The 24,141-nt window shown below is 41.1% G+C and overlaps 1 protein-coding gene across 1 annotated transcript; it reads right to left on the bottom strand.

Annotated features, from left to right (window-relative positions):
* Positions 1-840: 840 nt before the first annotated feature.
* LOC114314817 (uncharacterized) lies at positions 841-20,170 on the bottom strand. The gene is made up of 6 exons (XM_082875020.1): positions 20,128-20,170; positions 19,264-19,629; positions 5,622-5,704; positions 2,620-3,096; positions 1,948-2,494; positions 841-1,094 (listed from the first exon to the last, which is right to left on the bottom strand). Exons 1-6 carry the CDS (start codon positions 20,168-20,170, stop codon positions 841-843), a joined length of 1,770 nt encoding a protein of 589 aa, XP_082731146.1.
* Positions 20,171-24,141: the final 3,971 nt, after the last annotated feature.

Genomic DNA, 24,141 nt, shown 5'->3' on the forward strand with positions numbered 1-24,141 from the left:
CGGCGCGGTCAACGGCTTGACGGCTGGTCAACGCGGCTGGTCAGCGGCTCAGGCTGACTGGGCTGCCACGTGGCTGACACGTGGCTGACACGTGGCTGACACGTGGCCTGACTGTCGGACGCGTGGCGATGACGTGGCGGATGACGTGGCGGATGACGCGGCACTGACGTGGCGCCACGTGGCTCGTCTTCTCCCTGGAGACGCGCGTGTGGCGCGTGGATGCGACTGGGATCACGCGCCGGTTGCCTGAACGGCGCGTGGTGGCGCGTGCTGCGACTGGGGCTGACGCGCTTTGTTCAGATAGCGCGTGAGGGCGCGTGTGGAGGCTTCTGGGCTCTGTTTTTGCTGTTCTGGACTCCTCTCGGGGAGTTCTTCCTCCTGGTATGGTCAAAAGTGGATTTTGAGTACTTCAAAATCTGGACACTTTCGGGAAAATTTGATTTTTTCGCAACCCGAGCTCTGATACCAATTGTTGAGGATCGGGGGCACACCAGGGAACTCAAACAAGCAATAACACACAAGTTTTAACGTGGTTCGGCAAGTCGCCTACGTCCACGGGCAGCGGATTCACTATATTGAACAAAATGGTGAATTACAACACTCTCTGTAATTCTCTCTCTCTTTGCTCTCAACTCACACCTCTCAGCTCCACATCTGATATCTATATCCTCTCCCTCCCGTCTCTATTTATACACAAAGGAGTAGGTGGGAGAGCCCTCATTCTTTGACTTTTGACATGGTTGGTGGCCTTCCATTGTTGACATGAGGTTGGTGGCCTTCCATTGTTGACATGAGGATCACCCCTTTCACATGGGGTGTCCTCCAGAATCTGTAGCCAATTCAACATTCACTCCTGGAGCAGCTTCTCTTGCGCAAGTTCTGAGTGCTAGTCTCTTCTTCTCCTCCTCGAAAGAGCATTGGATCTGCAACATCTGCCACTTGGTGAGGCAAAGCCAGCCTAACAAAGTTATGAAGGTTCAAACTATCTTTGAACATGTCATCAGTGGGTCTCTTTCCCGTGAACATTTCTAACAAGAGAATCCCATAGCTATACACATCTCCCTCTGTTGACTCCTTACTTCCCATAGCATACTCTACAAGAAACAAATCATGCAATGAAATGGTCAAGACACTCAAATCCTTTTCTAAAAATCAGTTGTTTCATCGGAAAAGGCCATCAATGGTTTGAATTTTGAATAAGTTAACATCAACCTAAATTCTTATGAAGTAATCAACAAGTAATATTTTTTCCTTAAAAATCGAAAAACAGTAGTACGCTGTTATTTGTTTGACCAGATAAAGCACGCATCACAAACAAATTTCTCAGTATTAATTTGTCATACCAGTCAAATACCATCTCATGCCAATCCTAGGGGCCAATTTTAATAGAAACCACCAATACACATATTACTCACAGAACAATTAGGTTTTCAATTGTTTCAAATCGAAACAAGGACTAGCGAGAAAATGTCAAATGAAAAGTACGAGAATACTCCTAAGATAACTCTCCTTTTCCTCTCATTTGTTTTGGCATCTGGGAATTGTATAGGCAATAGTAATCTTGTTCTTGTTATCTATTTCTCAAACTAATGCAAAAGAAAACACATTAGAAGTATTAAAAATGGAAGCAATTAATCAATTTGTTTAGGAAAGCAATTCTTCCACATCAAATAGTCATCATTCCGTGGCCTACTTTGATTGTGGTTGTAAGGCAAAATACAAGGAATTCCATTTTTTTCCCTCTACAGGTGTCGCAATTAAGATATCTGTGTGTGCCACTTAAATTCAATATGTGAAATACAAATTTATAATGGAATTCTCCTAAGAATGTAGAGGAAAAAGAGTATGGAAATTTAATCAATGAAAAGTGGGTGAAAGAATGTTTTCCTTGATTTGTGAGGAAGCTGTGGGTGGCTTCTGGTAAGAATCTTGCTTACCCAAAGTCACCTACATGGCCAGTCATGTCATTGTTCAGAAGAACATTGCTTGGCTTCAAATCACAGTGGACTATTGGTGTTGAGCATTGATGGTGAAGATAATCCAACGCACAAGCAACATCAATAGAAATATTTAATCTCTGATGAAGACTTAATTTCTTTGGTTCATTGTGCAATTCCTCTTCTCTGTTAACTGGATGCAACCACTCGTCCAGACTTCCATTTTCCATGAAATCATAAACCAGGGTCTTAAAATCATTACCTTGATAATCAACACCTGAACATGCAGTGAGTACCTTAACAAGGTTCCTATGTTTGATGTTCCTCAAGGCCTTACACTCGGCTATGAAACTTTTGGAAGCCCCACGACGTTGGAGGTTGAGTACCTTCACGGCAACAATTGTTGCACCATATTCAAGAGTTCCCCTATACACCGACCCAAAACTACCAACACCAATCAAATTTTCTAGAGAGAACCCACCAGTAGCATTGTTTGAAAAGACACTCTCAAGAGTGATTTTCTTAGTGAATCTGAAGAAAGATCTTTTTTTGTCTTTCTATACCAACAAATATATAGAATGAACAACAAAAAAGAAAGCCCTAGAAGCCCACTACATATAGAAATTGCCAGTTTTGAAGCGAGAGTTAGTCTCCTCTTTTTGGACCGTATGGAGTTGCACACAGACAATTGCAATTCAGGAATACCTCCACAAAGTTTGCTATTTCCCTCAACTGAAATTGCACTTGCATTTGTGAAGATACCTTTTATTGGTACTGCACCCTCAAAATCATTGTTAGATAAATTCAAAATCTGCAAGAATTTAAAATTCTCAATATATTCTGGAATTCTTCCCGACAAATTGTTGCGAGAAAGATCTAACAATTGAATACCCCTCAAAAAATCCAAAGTAGAAGGAATGGTTCCTTGAAACAAGTTACCCTCCATAGATAGTATTTCCAATAATACACAGCTACCAAGAGTGTCAGGGATTTCACCATATAACATGTTCTCGCCAACATTTAAGTAACCAAGGTTCTTCAAATATCCAACTTCCACTGGAAGAGGCCTTGACAAAGAGTTGTGAGGTAGGCCCAAATTTGATAATGAGGAGACTAATAACTGGTTGGGGTATTGGCCCAAATTAGATAAATTCAAAATCTGCAAGAGTTTAAAAGCCTGAAGATATTCTGGAATTCTTCCCAACAAATTGATGCGAGAGAGATCCAAAATTTGATCACTTCTCAAAGAAGTAGGGATGGCAATTTAAACCCGGCCCGACGGGGACCCGATCCCCCGACCCCGATGAGAATGATTTTTTCCCGAAAAATATCCCCGTGGGGACGGGGATGGTATTCAAAATTAAAACCCCGTGTAGTTTCGGGCCGGGGACGGTGATCAGTGTTCAAGCCCCGGCCCGTCCCCGGCCCCGTCCCCGTCCCCGGCCCCGAATTTTTCCCGAAGCAAAATTAGCATTTTGCCCCTGTATATATATATATATATATATATATAAATCAACACTTTCACTCACACACACATAGGCACGCACGGCTGAACCTCACATCGTCACAGCCTCTCATCTCTCTCGGTCACAGCCTCTCATCGTCACAGCCTCTCATCTCTCTTGGTCTCACACTCTCCATCTCCCACCGCCGATCTCCATCTCCTACCGCCGATCTCCATCCTCCCACAACTCCACCGTCTCTCCCACCGCCGATTTCCCTCTCTCCTACCGCCGATCTCCCTCTCTCCCACCGCCACCATCACTGACCAAGCTTCGCCGATCCGCAACCACCACCGACCAAGCTTCGCCGATCCGCCACCATCACCGACCAAGCTTCGCCGATCCGCCAGTGACACCCTCACCCTAGATCTGGAATATTCTCTCTCTCTCTCTCTCTCTCTCTCTCTCTCTCTCTCTTTCGATTTGTTATATATATATATATATATATATATATTATATTTGAGCATGAATGTAGCAACAGATCTGTTAGATCTGGTTTATTTATTTATTTTATGTTGTTGTTGATGATGATGATGATGAAGAACAAATGTTGTTGTAGCATCTGATGATGATGAAGAATAGATGTTGTTATTTATTTATTTTATGTTGTTGTTGAATCTGATGATGTTGAATCTGATGTTGTTGTAGCATCTGATTTTTTTTTTCTTTTGATCGGGGACTTTTCGGGGTCGGGGAAACCCGATCCCCGTTAAAGGGCGGGGGCAGTTATGAGCTCCCCGTCGGGGTCGGGACCGGGGACGGGGGGAGTTTCCACCATCGGGGATCGGGGACGGGGAGGGTGATCCCCGGCCCCGCCCCGCCCCGTTGCCATTCCTACAAAGAAGTGAAAGTAGAAGGAATGGTTCCTTGAAACAAGTTACCCTCCATACATAGAGTGTTTCCAACATTACACAACTACAAGAGTACTAGGAATTGTTCGACAATCTTCACTGTAATTAAATTAATTAATTTTGTTTGTGTACTTAACAACAAACAAAATACAAAAGAAATAAAGGAAAGGAGAGAAAAATGTTTGATTACAAAAATCAAACTAGAAATAGAATTAAATAAATAAAAAACAGATTTTATTTTGTTACCAAAACAAAATTAAAATCTGATTTAAATAAATAATAATAAAACAGAAAATAAATAAATAACTTACTTGATTAATATCTTGAATATTATTCTGATCAAGTCCAGTGTTTGACACTGTGTCCTTAAGACAGATTCGTCTTCTCCACGGTGCTTTCAGAATATGGACGTCTATCTCCCAGGATGAAATGATCAACAACAAATATATGCAACACTACAATATATTTGTACAACGAACACACTAAGTGTTTTATACTCTTTCTCACAAAAATTAAATGCAGCAAAATGAAGAATAAATTTGCAGAGGTAAAGTACGAAATTTCTCAATGAAACATAAAATGAGGGTTGTCCTATTTATAGATGGATTGGTGGCTGCAGGTTTTGAATTAAACAGGTGCAAACTTGTTTGGACAGGTATGAAACCTGTTTGGTTTTGAATTAAACAGATTTAAATCTGTTGGGTTCAAAATTCAAACAGATAAAAACGGGAAGGGACCTGTTTGGGTGTACAGAAAAATCGGACCAGTTTATTTCCGGAATTAATTTGAATTCTGGATTTTATTTTGCAAAAAATAAAATTAAATTCAAATGTTTTTTACCCAAAAAGATAGGTATTGGGTTGGACAAGCCCAACCCAACCTCACACCACGCACCCGTGCCGAAGCCCAGCACGCCCGACTGGATGTAGCACGCGCGTGGTGGTTTTTGGGTTCAATGGGTCTAGCCTATTTTGCCCATATCCTCCCTCTCTAAAACACTTGGGTACCCCTTGGGGCACACCCCAAGTTGCAATCCCATGCCTTATAAATCCATTCAAAACTTCCCACTAAATCAATGTGGGACAAGCCTTATTCAAACCTTTAAGGATTTTCCACCAAAACTCCATTTCCATGGAGCACACTTTGGCTTCAATTTCCCATTCACTCGGTAATGGTTTTGAGCAACCAAATATACCACGTGAATCACAACGCAACATAGAACGCGTTACTACTTTGACCCGCGAAAATCGACACACAGGGCCTACCTAAAAAATATACCAAACTTAGGAAAAAGTTATGGTTTTACCCAGAATTTTCCAACCATTTCCAACAGGAATTTCACCAGATAACATGTTCTCGGAAATATTCAAGTAAATAAGGGTCATCAAATTTCCAATTTCCACAGAAAGAGAACCTGTCAAAGAGTTTTAAGATAGTTCCAACTCTAAAAATCCCCGAAATATTAATTTGTGATTATATTTCAATTTAAAACAATAAATAACAATCCCAATCAAACAATTAAGACAAATCGGCACAACGATTTAATATGAAAAAAATCATAATTGGAGCACCTCCAATTACGATAAAAAATCATAGGCCAAAGCCACAAAACAATCCACTCAAAAGACAAAAACAGGAATTACACAAGAGTACTCTCAATTACCTAGTGAATCCACGCCCGAATTGAACCAAACGCGATGTGCCTCTTCAACCACCGTCTTCACCTCGGAATTGTCTTACCCAACATTAAATCCACAATGCTGATGTCGAATCCACTACTATGAGCCACTCTAGAATCCATTAAAGCTTAAAACCCAAATTCGATAAAATCCACCGAATAACAACTCTCTCTTTTGTGACTAAAAGAAAACAAACAAACCCCTTGGTAATGTTGGTACAAAGTTCACGGATCCATTGATCACTCTTCAATCATCAAATGGATCCTCTTAAATTGTCAAGGAAACACTCATAAAGCACCCTCCAATATAAAACACTTTGTTTTTTCTTCCTCTCTTAAAATCTGGACACCACAAACCCTAAAACGAGCAAACAGCGCACTTTATAGTGAACTGGGTCGTGAAGACCGCTCGAGCGCACATTTCACCACTCAAGCGGTGCGAGTAAAGGCGGTGCAAAACATGACCACTCAAGTGCAACTTTCACTGCTCAAGTGGTAAAACTTTCTTCTTAGAAGTTTAGGCGCACTACAAAAGTACTGGATGATCCTTTTCTCCACTCGAGCAATCAAACAACCTCGAATGCATTTGCGTTGTCCCCTGGACCCCCGCGAGTTGATCGAGCAGCTCGATCCCCGTACATAGTCAGCGAAGTGGCAAACATGAAAGGATCAAGATCACAAACTTCTCTACATCAGCACAATTTGGGTTGGATTCGCACCTAAACACTCGTAACCTCATTGAAACAAAAGAGCAAATAAAATTACAACTAAAAGAAGTGTTGTCAAATAGGATTGCCAATTACAAAAATCTAACAAGACCAATAACTAGTTGGGGTAATGGCCCATTAAGGTTGTGCTGTGCAAGGCTTAGATGCAACAAATTTATGCAATTGCCTAGACTTGAAGGGATGCTACCATGATGTGAGAACCCGAATATAAAAATTAAGTAAATAATTAAATAATAATAATATTACAATCTCAAATATTTTAGTGGTGAATCCTAAAGTGCAAATTAAATATTTGGAGGGTCTTTTAATTAATTTTTAAACTTAAAATAAATTTATGGTGAAAGTATTTAATTTAGAGACAAGATTTATTATTTTAAAAAAAAAGAAAAAAAAAAGAGGGCAAGTTAGTCAGTATATTTTGTTATAATAATAGTTATATTTTATTTAAATTAATGGGTTAGAAAATATAATAATATAAAGAGATAATAATTTAGAGCCTTTTGTTTAGATATATAATGTAACCCTAGGTTGCCTAATACAACATATAACAGCAGCAATAGCAGCCACGGGAGAGAGAGGTTGAGAGAAAAGAAGAAGAAAAAAAAGGGGTTGCAAACAAGGAAGAACTTTTGGGTGTGTGGTAAGAATTGAGATCCTCCCCTTGCACTCCCTCCTTGCAGGGCCTTCGAGCCCACTTTTAGGCCCAATTTTGATAATCCAAACCATTCATATTTTAAGATTTATTCAGTCTATCATACCTGTAAAAAATCACGTTGATCGGATATCAAAAAGTATGTGTTCGGAAAACTGTTTATTAAATTCTTTAAAAAAATAGTCTTTAGTTCGATTTTTCCGAACACATACTTTCTGATATCCGATCAACTTGATTTTTTACAGATATGATATACTTAATAAATCTTAAAACATGAGCGGTTTGAATTATCAAAATTGGGCCTAAAAGTGGGCCCGAAGGCCTTGCAAGGAGGGAGTGCAAGGAGAGGATCTGTGCTCGTGTGGTAAGTCTCTATCTTTCTTCTTCTCTTTGTTTTTGTTCTTTATCCTTACTCTATTATTATTTAGTTCATTGATGGAGAGGTTGTAGGTTTATGTATTTTGTATATATATATATATATATATTGTTAAGAAATCTGAGGAGCTAAATTCACGTATAAAGAATGGGTGTAATTTTTAGTCCAAAAATTCTGCACAAAATCACGAACTTTAAAAATTAAGAAACTATATCAAATGGATGAATTTTAAATTGAAATTTTTACAGTAGATTAATTACATATTGAATTGCATATCCGAATTTTCTCATAATTTTTGGGAGTCAAAATCTATATTAACTGCTACGTTCAAATCTGTCCAGAAACTGGTTTTAAACAGTAAGTTCGGGAGTGTTGTTCGCTTTGGGTATAAATCCGAAAATTATCAAATTGGGGTCATTAGAACTGGTTACGAGTCTAGTTTCGTTTGTTTTTGGCCTTGCATTGATTGCTCATGTATACTAAGAGAACCATTAATTTCTTTAAAGTGCTGCAGAAAACAACTTATTTAGATAAAATTAATTGTAGATAATTATTTTGATAAGCAAATCAAGTGAAACCATTTGGGTTTGAAACTTAGGATATATTAGTTGATATCTTGAGGGTTTTAGAATTTTTCGAACAACGTGGAGTGGGTTTTTAATTTTCAAAGTTAGCAAATAGATTGGGAAAACTAGTTTAAAATTATGTTTTATCTTAAAGTTACTTTTAATTAAGTTTCGATTTGAACCCATGTCTTGGGTGATTTTAGACCTTGAAGAACATGAACTTAGGTAATATTTAAGAGTAACGGTGAGTTGGGTTGAGCCGTGTTAGTGCGCTTTAGTTTGGGTTTACTTAGTTCCTATTCTTTAGTATTTTTAAATTAGTAGTGACGTGTAGTTTTTATACTTGGTTCAGGGCACTAGTTGGACTTTCATACTCTATTTAAGGATTATATTATTTCGTTTTCAGGTGAGTAGTTTCATGCTACATATTTTTATAAATGTACCCCTACCCTGAACTGTTGGGAAATTAAATTGTTGTTTCAGAACTAAACTGTTTTGATAAATTATTATATTATCAATGGAATCAAATTATTTCCGAAACATGTGTGAACTTGGCATACTGTAAACTATTTGTTTTGGTCTCATGTTTATAATGATGAACTGCCATGTTTTGCGAAACTGATGTGTATTGATTATTGGGACCATCTGTGTATTTTAGTCCAGGGAAATTATTCCACTATGTGTGGTGACTTTGGCCACTAGGGAACAGATCTGGGTTGGGCCGTGATGACTCTAGTGCTCAACGATTGTAAGGAAAAGACCTAGGTTAAGCTAGGCGACCTTCAATCGGATCGTCTTCGAGAAAAGGCCCAGGTTGCCACCCTGAGGATGACTCTTAGTTCGATATTGGATCCAACGGGCTTATAGCCTTGAGAACTGTGTGGCATATTACTTGTTATTTTCTTGGTACCTAGAAAATTATTGGTCTTCATGTTGTAATCTGTTTTAAGTGGAAAATGTCGTTTATTATGTTCTTAAGAGACATGAGTTTTTAACTGTTGAACTGTGAAACCTTGTTTTTGAAACAGATTGTCTTCACCAAACTGTATGTTAATCTAGTTTATGTGATATATATCTTATTTTAGAATTGAACCCTGTTTTCAAAACTGTATTTACTATCCATGTTGCTAGTCACTGAGCTATTAGCTGACTTAATTGTTTACCATTTCTAGGTGTTAGAAGGACTTAAAGTGGACACATGACATAGCGGGGACTCGATTTGTAACAACCCTCACTTCAACTTAGTCATACTTGCATATATTTATGTATGATCTTGTTTTGTTATGTGCATTTGCAAATCCTGTCTTGTTTTGCTTGAGTGTTGTTGCATGCCTTATTCTTGCCTGGTGTGTTGCCGAGGTCATCTTAAGCCTAGACACCTTGGAACCTTTCCACACTTAGAACTATCTTGGAACCACTTCTGTTGGCCTCCATCTTCACCCTGGCATATTGGCCGAGATGTCATCATCTAGGCCGAGGTGTGCGTCACCTAGGCCGAGATGTGCATCATCTAGGCCGAGATGTTATTATCTAGGCGGTCTAGATCCTTGATCCTTGCACTTAGTGATTTTGTTCCTGGAATGGTATGACCTAGGCCGAGGTGTGGCACATCTAGGCCAAGGTGTGGCACAGCTTAGTCAAGTGTTGTCCTTCCAAGCCGATGTCGTTGTCACCCTACTTGCCGAAGCTTTGCCCTTAGCCGAGATCATCACTTGCCGGAGTGCTCTTGCCGTCCAGCTTGTTGAATACACTTTGTCATGGTCTTGTCTTGTCAATCAGTCACCTTTTTGAGTAGAGCCAATCAGCCGATGCCACGTGTCCCAGCAGAGGGTTAAGTCAGTGACTGTCGAGAAAACATATCATTTTTGTATCAAATCTTGTCTTCTAGAGAGAGAGAGAGACTCTAGGAAGAAGAATGAGAAGCTTTTGAGTGAGAGAGTGGACCTCCAAGCTTGACCGTGGGAGTTTGAACCGTTGGATCCTAGTTTTGAGGTTAGAATCTTAAACTACTCTTGTTGTTCTTATTGATCGTCTAGCTGCATTGCATGATCGAACCTGTTCTGCATGCTTTGCATCGATTTAAAGTTGGTTTAGTAAGAGAAGATAGTGTTCATGTGTTCTCGAAGAAAAGTCTTGTTTTGATCCGAAAGTTTGTATCAAGAACCATGTTTTTGTGTTTATTCTCACAAGATCTTTGAGTATGGGTACCCAGGTCCATGTTTTCGAACTCATAGCACGAGATCTCAGACTTTGTAGTAACAAGTTATGATTTTAGCATGCATGTTCTTCATCTTCTCCATCTTCATGTTCTTTAAAGGGAAACCCAGATTTTCCCGACTTCGCTTTTGAATGTGGCCGTCGGGACCACACCTCGGCGAGAAGGTGTGCGACCTCAGCCAAGACCTGGTTGATGCCCAGCATATTTTTCTCCAAGATGAAAAACAATGTTTTGTTTTGATTTAACTTGGTTTTTATGAACGCCGAGATCATTCGGTTGCATGTGAATCTTGTTTGGAAGTATGTTCAATAGACTTTGTCGTGTGTTTGTAGGACTCGGACTTTTGCCTTGACCCCGACGTTTGAAGAACTATGTGAGTGGTATTTTTAATAAAGCTATGTTATCAATGTTTTGATGAGCTTTGCTTTGCTTTGTTTTGAAAAGTATTTGTTAAGCATGAATGATTGTCTCTATTTTGTATATCAAGTATTATCTTGTTTTGATGACATTCTCGGAAAGTCCTTAGTGCCAGGGGATTATATTGCAACTGGACATCTTGTTTTGAGAGTCCTTAGTGCCAGGGGACTATAATGCAACTGCACATCTTGTTTTAAGAGTCCTTTGTGCCAGGGGACTATAATGCAACTGCACCATTGTTCGAGATATCTCCCTTGCTTTGTCTTGTTTTGCCACTGATGGTTTACCGCGTGGGTTTGTTTGTCCGGAATGTCATCATTTGTAATATGTTGATGCTAGTAATCACCCCTTGAAGCTTTGAAGATTTACTAGATGGACGGGTTCCATCCCTTGTTATATAAAGTTTTGATATGTATCGTTTTGAAAAGACTTCGGCTATTATTCATGCAAACCCTTTATTATTTATATCATTCACTGAGTATCCAAGCTCACCCTCTCTATATATATGTAGGTGATGAGCAAGAAGGCGGTGACGCCTAGATGTGATTCGCGAGCTTGTTTTGGATTTTTGTTGTGTCGGCTTGACTTGTATTCATGTCGGCAGTCTTGAAAATTATGCTTCTCGACTTGTAATACTTGTATTTTGCACACGTCAGCTTGAGAAGCCTTTTGATCAAGATGTAATAAGTACTTTACTTCATTTGTACTAAGTTGTAACCCTTGTGAAGATGTTTGCCATTTCATTTGACTTACGCACAGCTCTTATGGACTAATCTGATTTGTATGTATTGCTTCCGCACTTGTGAGCCCTATATATTTATACTCTGTTGTGTGTGGATTTTGAAAATTAGCCTTCGGTAATCTTGGATTACTAGCCATCACGGCACCATCCTACTAGGGGCGGTTTGGGGTCGTGACAGAATGGTATCAGAGCACAAGTTCCTTAGTATACGTTATTCACACACTTTGAGTCCTAAAGAGCATAGAATTTCCCCTTAGAAGGATGTTAGGATTGCATCATATTGTTTGCTGTTTGAATAAGGTGTGCATCGTCTCGGCATGCTTAATTGTTACTTGCCTACGTGTTTATTTGTTCATTTTGTTTTAAAGTCGCATTTTGCATACTCATAGCGTCATGAGGAGAGGTAGACCTCTAGTTGGCCGAGATCAGTCCGAGGACAGATTAGACAGACTGGAAAGGTTAGTTGAAGGTTTGGCCCACAAGTTAAGGCAGACAAGACAGCAGTACGCTAGCGCTACTTCAACTCAGGCCGAGCAGATAAACGGCCGAAATACAGTTCCGCCTCCACCTCCTCCAGTACCACAAGTGCTCCCACAGCCAGCCTTATATGGGGACGACACGATAGCCTTGATCAGAGAGTTCAAGAAAATGAAGCCACCGAGATTCCAAGGGGGTATAGAGCCGATGAAAGCCGAAGCGTGGGTTTTGGAAATGGAGAAGCTATTCGAGATCTTTTCCAGCACCGACACCCAGAAGGTGAAATTGGCAGCCTTTACCCTAGATGACGACGCTCGCAGATGGTGGATGATGGTTCGAGAAGGCAATCCAGACTTGACCTGGACCCGATTTTTGGAGTTGTTTTACACCAAGCATTTTCCCCTAAGTGTTCGAGATCGCAAGACTACCGAATTTCAGACTTTGACGCAAGGCAGAAGAACAGTGGCTGAATATGACCGTGCCTTTACCGAGTTGGCGAGGTATGCACCCCACATGGTCAACGATGAATATATGATGGCTAGGAAGTTTGAAAGTAGGCTGCGTGGACCGATACAAGACCGAGTTAACATGCTCAACATGCCGACTTACGCCGGAGTATTGGACAAAGCCATTCTGGCCGAAGCTAACTTGAACAGATACCAGAGTTCGGGAGAGAGCCAGAGGAAGAGACAGAATTATGACAATCGCCAAGCACAATTTGGTACGAAGAAGAAAGCGAATGTTGGCAGTTCGAGCAACCCAAGGCAGGAAAGTGGTACTAAGCCGACATGTTCTAGTTGTGGGAAGCCACATTTCGGGGTCTGTCGTCGGGCGTCTGGAGCTTGTTATGAGTGTGGTGAAATAGGTCATTATATGAGGGACTGTCCTAAAAACAAAGGCTAATGATAGTAAGAAGGATGAGAATACCTCGGGTTCCGTACAGAAAGGTAACGTGGGGAAAGGACAGATGAGGCAAGGCAGAGTCTTTGCACTAGTACCAGGAGACACTCAGCATGCTGAGACAGTGGTGTCAGGTATACTCCCAATTTGCTCTCAAAATGCATATATATTGATTGATTCGGGTTCCACGCATTCATTCGTTTCTGCTAAGTTTGCCGAGAAGATTAATAGGAAACTAGAACCCCTTGATTATGTGTTATCTGTATGTACTCCATCTGGGAGATCTATGAATGTTGCATCCATCTATCGAGCATGTGTTGTTGTGATTGGGAATGTTGAATTGTTAGCTGATTTAATGCCATTGGACATAACTCATTTTGATGTTATATTGGGGATGGATTGGTTAGTGACAAATCACGCATCCATAAATTGTGTTTCTAAAAGTGTCACGTTAAAACCCCAAACCTAGCCGAGGTCACGTTTCAGGGTAAGGGAGTAGTATCCCCACCTTACTTAATCTCGTCCATGAAAGCCTATAAGTTGATCCAAAAAGGGTGTCAAGGTTATTTGTGTAGTGTACTAAGTAATCTGAATGGAAGTGTTGAGTTAGCCGACGTCCCAGTTGTTAATGAATTCCCCGACGTCTTTCCAAATGATTTGCCTGGTCACTTAGTCGATAGAGAGGTAGAATTTACTGTTGACGTCATGCCGGGAACCCAGCCCATCTCTAAAACACCCTATAGGATGGCCCCCGCCGAGCTTAAGGAATTGAAACTCCAACTTCAAGAGTTGCTAGATAAGGGTTTTATTAGGCCGAGCACTTCACTTTGGGGAGCACCCGTCTTGTTTGTTAAGAAGAAGGATGGTACACTTCGTCTTTGTATTGATTACCGAGAACTGAATAAGGTAACCATTAAGAATAAGTACCTGTTACCGAGGATAGATGATTTGTTTGATCAGTTACAAGGAGCACGAGTCTTTTCCAAAATTGACCTTAGGTCGGGTTATCATCAGCTTAAGGTTAAAGCTGAGGATGTTGAGAAGACCGCTTTTCGGACGAGGTATGGCCACTACGAGTTTTTAGTAATGCCTTTTGGAGTGACCAATGCCCCTGCGGCATTTATGGATTTGATGAACATAGTCTTTAAGCCATATCTAGATGAGTTTGTGGTTGTCTTCATCGATGATATATTGATCTACTCTAAGAGTAAAACTGAACACGAGGATCATTTGAGACTTACCTTACGGATGTTGAGGGATCGGAAATTGTATGCTAAGTTTAACAAGTGTTAGTTTTGGCTTTCCACTATTTCATTTTTGGGCCATGTAATTGATAACGATGGTATTTCGGTCGATCCTAGTAAAATTGAAGCCATTGTGAATTGGCCGAGGCCGACTAATGTGTCCGAGGTTCATAGTTTTCTGGGATTGGCAGGTTATTACAGAAAGTTCGTGAAGGATTTCTCAAGGATTGCAATTCTGTTGACACAACTGACTAAGAAGGGAGCGGCTTACGAATGGACTGAGGATAGGGAAGCGGCTTTCCAGGAGTTGAAGACGAGGTTAGTCACAGCACCAATTCTTGTACTGCCATCAGGTAATGAAAAGTTTCAAGTTTATAGTGATGCTTCGCATAAGGGTTTGGGTTGTGTATTAATGCAAAAAGGTAAGGTCATAGCATATGCATCTCGTTAGTTGAAGCCACACGAAAAGAATTATCCTACCCATGATTTAGAACTAGCGGCCGTGGTATTTGCTTTAAAGATTTGGCGTCACTACTTGTATGGAGCTTCTTGTCAGGTTTTTACAGACCATAAGAGTTTGAAGTACTTGTTCACTCAGAAAGAATTAAATATGAGACAGAGAAGATGGCTTGAGTTGTTGAAAGACTACGACATGCAAATTCAATATCACCCAGGTAAAGCTAACACCGTAGCCGACGCTTTGAGCAGAAATATGGTTGGAACTTTGGCATGTCTAACCACGATCTCAGTGGAGCCGACTATTGTTGAGGAAGTAAAGACAAGACAGATGGAGGATGAATTCTTCAAGAAGGTAGCTGATGAGATTATCACAAAGCCGAGATCAGGGTACACCATAGAAAATCAAGTGCTCAAGTTTGAAGGAAGATTGTGTATGGCCGACATCCCAGAGTTGAAAAGAAAAATTTTGCAGGAAGCTCATGGTTCCAAGTTTGCTGTTCACCCAGGGACACCAAGATGTATCAAGATGTGAAGCAGACGTTTTGGTGGCCGAATATGAAAGGAGAAATAGCCGAGTTCGTGTCCCAGTGTCTGCATTGTCAACAAGTGAAAGCAAAATATCAAAGGCCAGCAGGACTTCTTCAACCTTTGCCGATTCCTGAATGGAAATGGGAACACATCTCCATGGACTTTGTGGTTGGTTTGCCGAAGACGCAAAAGGGTATGGATTCGATTTGGGTCATCGTGGATAGACTAACTAAGTCAGCGCACTTCTTGCCTGTTAAGACCACCTTTAACACCGATAAACTTGCTTTGTTGTATACGAATGAGATTGTCAGACTTCATGGAGTGTCGATGTCAATTGTGTCGGATCGAGATCCGAAGTTTGTTTCCAGATTTTGGCAGAGCCTACAAAGAGCTTTCGGAGCCGAGTTGAGGTTTAGCACAGCTTTTCATCCCCAGACTGATGGGCGAACAGAGAGGACGATTCAGACACTTGAAGATATGCTTAGGCTATGTGTTTTGGACCTCCAAGGAAGTTGGGGAGTGCATTTTCCATTGGTGGAATTTACCTATAACAACAGTTATCAAGCTAGCATTGGCATGGCGCCGTATGAAGCATTGTATGGAAGGAAGTGCAGGTCGCCGATATGTTGGACCAAGGTAGGAGACAAAGCTCTGCTTGGTCCCGAGTTAATTCAAGTAACAACCGAGAAGATTAAGCTCGTTCAGCAAAGAATCAAAACCGCTCAGAGTCGACAGAAGAGTTATGCCGATCAGAGAAGAAGAGAGTTAAAATTTGAAGTCGGGGACCATGCATTCCTGAAGATTTCGCCGATGAAAGGAGTTACAAGATTTGGGAAGAAGGGTAAGTTAGCACCCCGTTACATCGGGCCTTTTGAAGTTCTTGAGAAGGTTAATCTCGCTGCCTACAGACTTGCTTTGCCGCTAGAATTGAGCCAAGTCCATAATGTGTTTCATATTTCGATGTTGAGGAAGTATATTCGAGATCCACTGCATGTGATCGACTATTTTGGGATTGTAGTTAATGAGGATTTAGGCTACTAGGAGAAACCGATACGGATTATCGATAGGCAGGTGAAACAATTGAGAAGTAAGTCGATACCAATGGTGAAAGTTGACTGGAATGAGCATTACGGTGAGGATGCTACATGGGAAATGGAAGAGGAAATGAAAGTCCGACATCCAGAATTGTTTTTGGAACAAGGTAACTCAAGTTTGGGGACCAAACTTCTTTAAGGGGGGTAGGATGTAACAACCCTCACTTCAACTTAGTCATACTTGCATACATTTATGTATGATCTTGTTTTGTTATGTGCATTTGCAAATCCTGTCTTGTTTTGCTTGAGTGTTGCTGCATGCCTTATTCTTGCCTGGTGTGTTACCGAGGTCATCTTAAGCCTAGACACCTTGGAACCTTTCCACACTTAGAACTATCTTGGAACCACTTCTGTTGGCCTCCATCTTCACCCTGGCATATTGGCCGAGATGTCATCATCTAAGCCGAGGTGTGCGTCACCTAGGCCGAGATGTGCATCATCTAGGCCGAGATGTTATTATCTAGGCGGTCTAGATCCTTGATCCTTGCACTTAGTGATTTTGTTCCTGGAATGGTATGACCTAGGCCGAGGTGTGGCACATCTAGGCCAAGGTGTGGCACAGCTTAGTCAAGTGTTGTCCTTCCAAGCCGATGTCGTTGTCACCCTACTTGCCGAAGCTTTGCCCTTAGCCGAGATCATCACTTGCCGGAGTGCTCTTGCCGTCCAGCTTGTTGAATACACTTTGTCATGGTCTTGTCTTGTCAGTCAGTCACCTTTTTGAGTAGAGCCAATCAGCCGATGCCACGTGTCCCAGCAGAGGGTTAAGTCAGTGACTGTCGAGAAAACATATCATTTTTGTATCAAATCTTGTCTTCTAGAGAGAGAGAGACTCTAGAAAGAAGAAGGAGAAGCTTTTGAGTGAAAGAGTGGACCTCCAAGCTTGACCGTGGGAGCTTGAACCGTTAGATCCTAGTTTCGAGGTTAGAATCTTAAACTACTCTTATTGTTCTTATTGATCGTCTAGTTGCATTGCATGATCGAACCTGTTCTGCATGCCTTGCATCGATTTAAAGTTGGTTTAGTAAGAGAAGATAGTGTTCATGTGTTCTCGAAGAAAAGTCTTGTTTTGATCCGAAAGTTTGTATCAAGAGCCATGTTTTTGTGTTTGTTCTCACAAGATCTTTGAGTATGGGTACCCAGGTCCATGTTTTCGAACTCATAGCATGAGATCTCAGACTTTGTAGTAACAAGTTATGATTTTAGCATGCATGTTCTTCATCTTCTCCATCTTCATGTTCTTTAAAGGGAAACCCAGATTTTCGCGACTTCACTTTTGAATGTGGCCGTCGGGACTACACCTCGGCGAGAAGGTGTGGGACCTCGGCCAAGATCTGGTTGATGCCCAGCATATTTTTCCCCGAGATGAAAAACAGTGTTTTGTTTTGATTTAACTTGGTTTTGATGAACGCCGAGATCATTCGGTTGCATGTGAATCTTGTTTGGAAGTACGTTCAATAGACTTTGCCGTGTGTTTGTAGGACTCGGACTTTTGCCTTGACCCCAACGTTTGAAGAACTATGTGAGTGGTATTTTTAATAAAGCTATGTTATCAATGTTTTGATGAGCTTTGCTTTGCTTTGTTTTGAAAAGTATTTGTTAAGCATGAATGATTGTCCCTATTTTGTATATCAAGTATTATCTTGTTTTGATAACATTCTCAGAAAGTCCTTAGTGCCAGGGGACTATAATGCAACTGTACATCTTGTTTTGAGAGTCCTTAGTGTCAGGGGACTATAATGCAACTGCACCATTGTTCGAGATATCTCCCTTGCTTTGTCTTGTTTTGCCACTGTCGGTTTACCACGTGGGTTTGTTTGTCCGGAATGTCATCATTTGTAATATGTTGATGCTAGTAATCACCCCTTGAAGCTTTGAAGATTTACTAGATGGACGGGGTCCATCCCTTGTTATATAAAGTTTTGATATGTATCATTTTGAAAAGACCTCGGCTATTATTCATGCAAACCCTTTATTATTTATATCATTCACTGAGTATCCAAGCTCACCCTCTCTATATATATGTAGGTGATGAGCAAGAAGGCGGTGACGCCTAGATGTGATTCGCGAGCTTGTTTTGGATTTTTGTTATGTCGGCTTGACTTGTATTCATGTCGGCAGTCTTGAAAATTATGCTTCTCGACTTGTAATACTTGTATTTTGCACACGTCGGCTTGAGAAGCCTTTTGATCAAGATGTAATAAGTACTTTACTTCATTTGTACTAAGTTGTAACCCTTGTGAAGATGTTTGCCATTTCATTTGACTTACGCACAGCTCTTATGGACTAATCTGATTTGTATGTATTGCTTCCGCACTTGTGAGCCCCATATATTTATACTCTGTTGTGTGTGGATTTTGAAAATTGGCCTTCGGTAATCTTGGATTACTAGCCATCACGGCACCATCCTACTAGGGGCGGTTTGGGGTCATGACACGATTGCATGGACCTCTAGGACATTCATTTATTTTAGAGTGTTTTGTCAAGTTTGTGCATATTTATTTCTTTTATTTTTATTGGGGTTCATTTAGGATTATTTTGATATGTGGGCTGTTTATATTTCATAAGTTTGGATGGTTTTGATTACGGTTGATTTTGCCGTTTATAATTGTGGTATGTCACTGGATTGAGTTTTGGTTATTTATTATTGGACTATTGTTTAGTTGTTCAATGTGATTATGGATTCATATTTAGGCTTACGTGTGCCTTGGGCTAAGGCCCTGTGGGCCACGGCCGGTCATACCCGGGTTTGGGGTGTGACACATGAAGATTGTTTTGACTCAAATCAAGTAAATTTTGCAAATTTAAATTTCCTAGAGAGGATGGGATTAATCCCGAGAGTTCATTTTCGTTGAAAACCAACCTTTGAAGCTTCAAAATATCACATGGTATATTACCTGTAAATTGATTCTCATACAACCATAAACTTTCCAAGTTGATAAGATTTCCTATCCCAGATGGAATGCTATCTAATATCTGATTTTGATTAAAATACATGTTTTGAAGATTAGTTGACAGGTTGCCAATGGTTTCAATCAGCATTCCTCCAAAATTGTTACAGCGAAGATCAATTTCCACTAAACTAGTGGCATTGATCAAAGAGTACAAAAAGTCCAAGTCATCGCTATGACCGCTCCCAAGATTATTGAATGCAACTACAAACCACCAAAGTTTATGCAGCTTGTCCAATGCTGGCACTCCCGCAATAAGCTCATTCCATCCTATTTCAAGATTGACAAGATTTGAATTATTGGATATTGAAACTGTAATGGATCCCGTAAATTGATTATAGTCGATACTTAACCTTCAAAACTGTGGAGCTACAAAGAGTTTCATGGCAGAGTGTGAAACTTTGAGAAATATTTGACACCGAAACTTGGTCAGGATCATAACTTCTTTTTCTAGTGTTGATTTTCAAGGAAATGAGTTTAAACCTTCAGTTTATGAGTTCATGCCTAATGGGAGTCTAGAGGGATGGCTGCATTCAAGTCCAGAAACTAATAATGGGTAAAATGAGCACCGGAGACTCAACCTTCTAGAAAGAATAAACATTGCCATAGATGTGGCTTGTGCACTTGATTATCTTCATCACCAATGCCATACACTAATCATTCATTGTGAGTTGAAGCCGAGTAATATCCTTCTTGATCATGAAATGGTTGCCTTTGTTGGAGATTTTGGCCTAGCTAGATTTTTCCCAGAGCTTACCATTCCTAATCAAAGCAGTTTGATTGGAATAAGGGGATCCATTGGATATGTACCTCCAGGTAACAACTTCTCTTTTCCGTTCTTTTGCTTTGACATATGCCTATTCTAGGATTAAAATTTAAAGTTTCAAACAAAATATAAGTTAGCTATCATTGAAGGAATGTTAAATGGGTATTGATCCATCCATCTCTCAAGTTGGAGAATTTGGCACGGTTACCTTAAGGCCTGGTCCATAGTCAACTGTTAGTCATAACAGTAATGGCTATGTTTTCCATTGCTAAAACTGGGAATATGTATAATGTACTGCTTTCATATTATTATTATGACATTATCATATGCCAGATTTGATTGTTCCTTTTTTTTCTTTTATATTATGTTTGTTTTTAGGCAAAACAAATCGTTAGGGGTTTTCAATGTGAATTGTTTTAATGGCAGAGTGTAGACACCCCATTTTGACCGGCCCTAAGACTCGGGCGCTTTCTTTTGATTACCCGATGATGACAATTAGAATGTGTTTCTCACAAAATTCTCAGTAAGAAAGATGGAATTTAAGTTTTAATCCCAACCTTCACCCATTTTTTTGGCCAAACTATTTTAGACCTTAAAACCCTCTTTTCAAAATATGTTTTTTTAAATGTTTCTACGATGTCCCGAGGCTTCCATTTCGATTAAAATATTGCACTTTTCAGTAAACCGAGTAAGGACAAAGTGGAAATAAATGGAAAGGAGGTGAAATTTTTGAAAAATATTTAAAAATATCTTCTTTATAGGTTTGGAGTTGAAGGAAATAGGAGGGGATGAAAGAAAGCTGGTTTAGGAAAAGGATGAGTATCAAATCATTAAGAAGGAAATGAGCAGTCTTCACTAAATTAGGCATTTCTGTTTGTACACTTAGAATTTAAATGTGAGGCTACACCATTAGAAAGTAGACTTCTGGGGCTTCAATTTAGACCCAAGAACCACCTTAGACCAAGTCCAAATAAGGGAGATATGCCCATTTGAAGTTGAGCTTAAGAGCAGATTTTGTTGATCCAGCCCGAGACAGCCTTCACTAAATTAGGCATATCTCTTTGTACACTTGGAATTTAAATGTGAGGCCTCCACTATTGGAAAGTAGACTTTTGGGGCTTCAATTTGGACCAAAGAACTGCCTAAAACCAAGTCCATATGGGGGAGATATGCCCATTTGAAGTTGGGCTTAAAAGCAGATTTTGTTGATTCGACCCAAAACAACAATAGCCCATTTTTCTTGGTTTTGGTTCGGTTGGGACAACCCATTTACCCATTTTTTGAGCCATTCAAGTGCATCCACTCATCCTCCATTATACCTAATCATCCTCCTGTTGAATTCACCCCATGTGAAGGGGAAATTGTCTTGTGAACACACCTTGGTTGGTCAACAAGGAAGTAGGCTACCAACCATGTCAAAGAAGGAGGCTGCCGAAGTCAAGCATGGAGGCTACCCAATGGCACTCCCACCTACTCCAAGGTGTATAAAATGGAATGGTGATGGTGAGTTGTAGACAGGGCAAATGGCAAAACACATTGCTGAGAGAAAGGCACAAAACAGAGAGAGCTAGTGAGAGCTATTTTTCTGTTTGTCAGAGAGTGTGAGTGAGTGTGTTATATAGAGAGACAGTGAGTTGAGAGTGTGTAATCTCCTCCATTTGTTGATATATAACAACATCGCTCCCGTGGACGTAGGCCGGTTTGCCGAACCACGTTAAAACTCTTGTGTTTTTGCTTGTGAGTGTCCCCTGGTGTGCCCACGATCCGCAACAATTGGTATCAAAGCCCGGGTGGAGAAAAATCGAGTTTTTTCCGAAAGTGTCCAGATTTCGAAGTGGTCGAAATCCACTTTTGAGCATACCAGGAGGAAGGTCAGGAGGAGAGGAGTCCAGAACAGCAAAAACAGAGCCCAGAAGCCCCTCCACGCGCCCTCACGCGCTCCTAGAAGTTGGCGCGTGAGTCACAGTCTCGACACGCGCCCACACGCGCCGTTAAGGCACCCGGCGCGTGGTCCCACTCTCATCCACGCGCCACACGCGCTGACGGAGGAAGAAGACGAGTGGGGGAAGGCGCGTGTAATACACGCGCGTACCACGTCAGCCGACACGTCAGCCACGTGTCAGCCACGTGTCAGCCCAGTCAGCCTGAGCCGCTGACCAAGCCGGGTTGACCAGCCGTCAAGCCGCCGTTGACCGCGCCGCCTGCGCCGTTGACCGAGCCGTTGACCTGCCAATCCGGAGGAATTATCTGGTGCTTCTCAGGCGCACCAGATTCAGCAAATCTGAACCGTTGAAACTGTTTTGGCTAGATCTAGGCCATTCGGAGTCCGTTTTTGGCGATCCAATAGTGAGTCCCAACTATTTGGAGTATTCCGGACACATCCGTACGGTTAGTTTTTGAATCGGAGGCATTCAAACTCTTTTGGCTAGATCTAGGCCATTCGGAGTCCGTTTTTGGCGACCCAATAGTGCGTTCCAACTATTTGAAATATTCCGGACCCATCCGTACGGTCAGATTCTTACATCGACATTTCTTTAAAAAGGGAAGAAATTTACAATGGCAGGAAAAGGCGCAAGTTTCATGATTGAGCCTTTTAATGGTAGTAATGACTTTACCCTGTGGCAGCAAAGGGTGAAAAACATTTTAACACGAGAAGGTCTGGTGAAAGCTCTTCTCAAAAAGTCCAACAAACCGGAAGACATAAAGGATGACAAGTGGGAGGAGTTGAGGGAATTGGCAAACAGTACAATTCAGTTGTATCTCGGGAACAACACACTCCGGGAAGTCATCAGTGAAGTAGATCCGGCGGAGCTATGGGCAAAGTTAGAGATGAGGTACAAGTCAAAATCTTTGACAAACCGGTTATCTCTAAAGAGGCAGCTATATACACTTAGAATGCCAGAAGGTGCGAACCTCACAGAACATCTGGACGAGTTCAATAGGATCACAATGGAATTGGACACCATTGGAGACAAGACCCAGGAGGAAGATAGGGCTATGATCTTGCTGGTCTCTCTACCTGCATCATATGAGCATCTCAGGACAACTCTATTGTACGGGAAGGATGCTCTTGGACTTGATGAGGTGATTGCTACGCTCATTTCTCATGAGTCGATGAAGAAACAGGAAGGTAGCAGTAGCAAACACCCAGAAGGAAATGCCATGGTTGCCTCAGAAAATGAGCAAGGCAGAGGTAGGTCCAATGATAGACGGGGTAGATCCAAATCAAGAGGACGTTCGCAATCAAGGTCAGGCTTCAGGAGAAAGTGTTATTACTGTGATCAGGAGGATCACCTCATAAAAGACTGTGCAAAGCTCAAGGAGGACAAAGCACAAAAGGAACAGGCGAGCTCATCAAATGTCGCTGCTGCAGTAAATGCTAAGGATGAGTATGCATTTACAGTTTCGTCGAGTATGACGAAACCTGACTGGATCTTAGATTCCGGAAGCACATATCATATATGCATGGATAAGAAACTTTTTTCTACCTACCAAGCCAAGGATGGAGGTATTGTTCGAGTGGCTAACAACACTGTGAGTAAGATTGTTGGCATGGGAACAGTACGGCTGAGAATGGAAGATGGAAAAATTTTCACGTTGGATGGAGTCCGACACGTGCCAAGACTGAAGAAGAATCTAATTTCCTTAAGTATGCTAGACATGAAAGGTTATAGCTTCACATCTAGCAAAGGAAATCTCAAAGTCATCCATGGAGATACGGTGATGCTACATGGACGACTGGAGGGGAATCTGTACAGGCTTGTGGAGAAGGTTGTGACAGACGGAGCTACTGTCACTTACCGGGCAAGACGTACAAGACATGCACAGAAGAGACATAGGGCCCAGCAGACATGGCAACCAAAGTGTACAAGAACGCATGGAGGCAGTTCGGAGGTGCACAAGACGGAGCCATTGCGGCCAATTCTAAAGACAGCTCAGAGCAAAGAGACCAAGACAGCAAAGCATGTCCCAGGAAAGAAAGTTTCTTTTGCTCCTGAATTAGAGACATATTGGGATCTCTCCAAGACTGGATGGAAGGGAGAGATGCCATCTCAAAG

Source organism: Camellia sinensis, chromosome 1, assembly GCF_055761805.1.
Source record: "Camellia sinensis isolate YWXY chromosome 1, ASM5576180v1, whole genome shotgun sequence".
NCBI classification, from domain to species: Eukaryota; Viridiplantae; Streptophyta; class Magnoliopsida; order Ericales; family Theaceae; genus Camellia; species Camellia sinensis.

Coding starts and splice junctions, on each gene's coding strand:
- LOC114314817 (XM_082875020.1), bottom strand. CDS start 20,170: ATGTCAAAGCAAAAGAACGGAAAAGAGAAGTTGTTACCTGGAG. Junction 2,495..2,619: donor TTCCTGAATTGCAATTGTCT/GTGTGCAACTCC, acceptor TTGTTGGTATAG/AAAGACAAAAAAAGATCTTT. Junction 1,095..1,947: donor TGACATGACTGGCCATGTAG/GTGACTTTGGGT, acceptor TGTTTCTTGTAG/AGTATGCTATGGGAAGTAAG.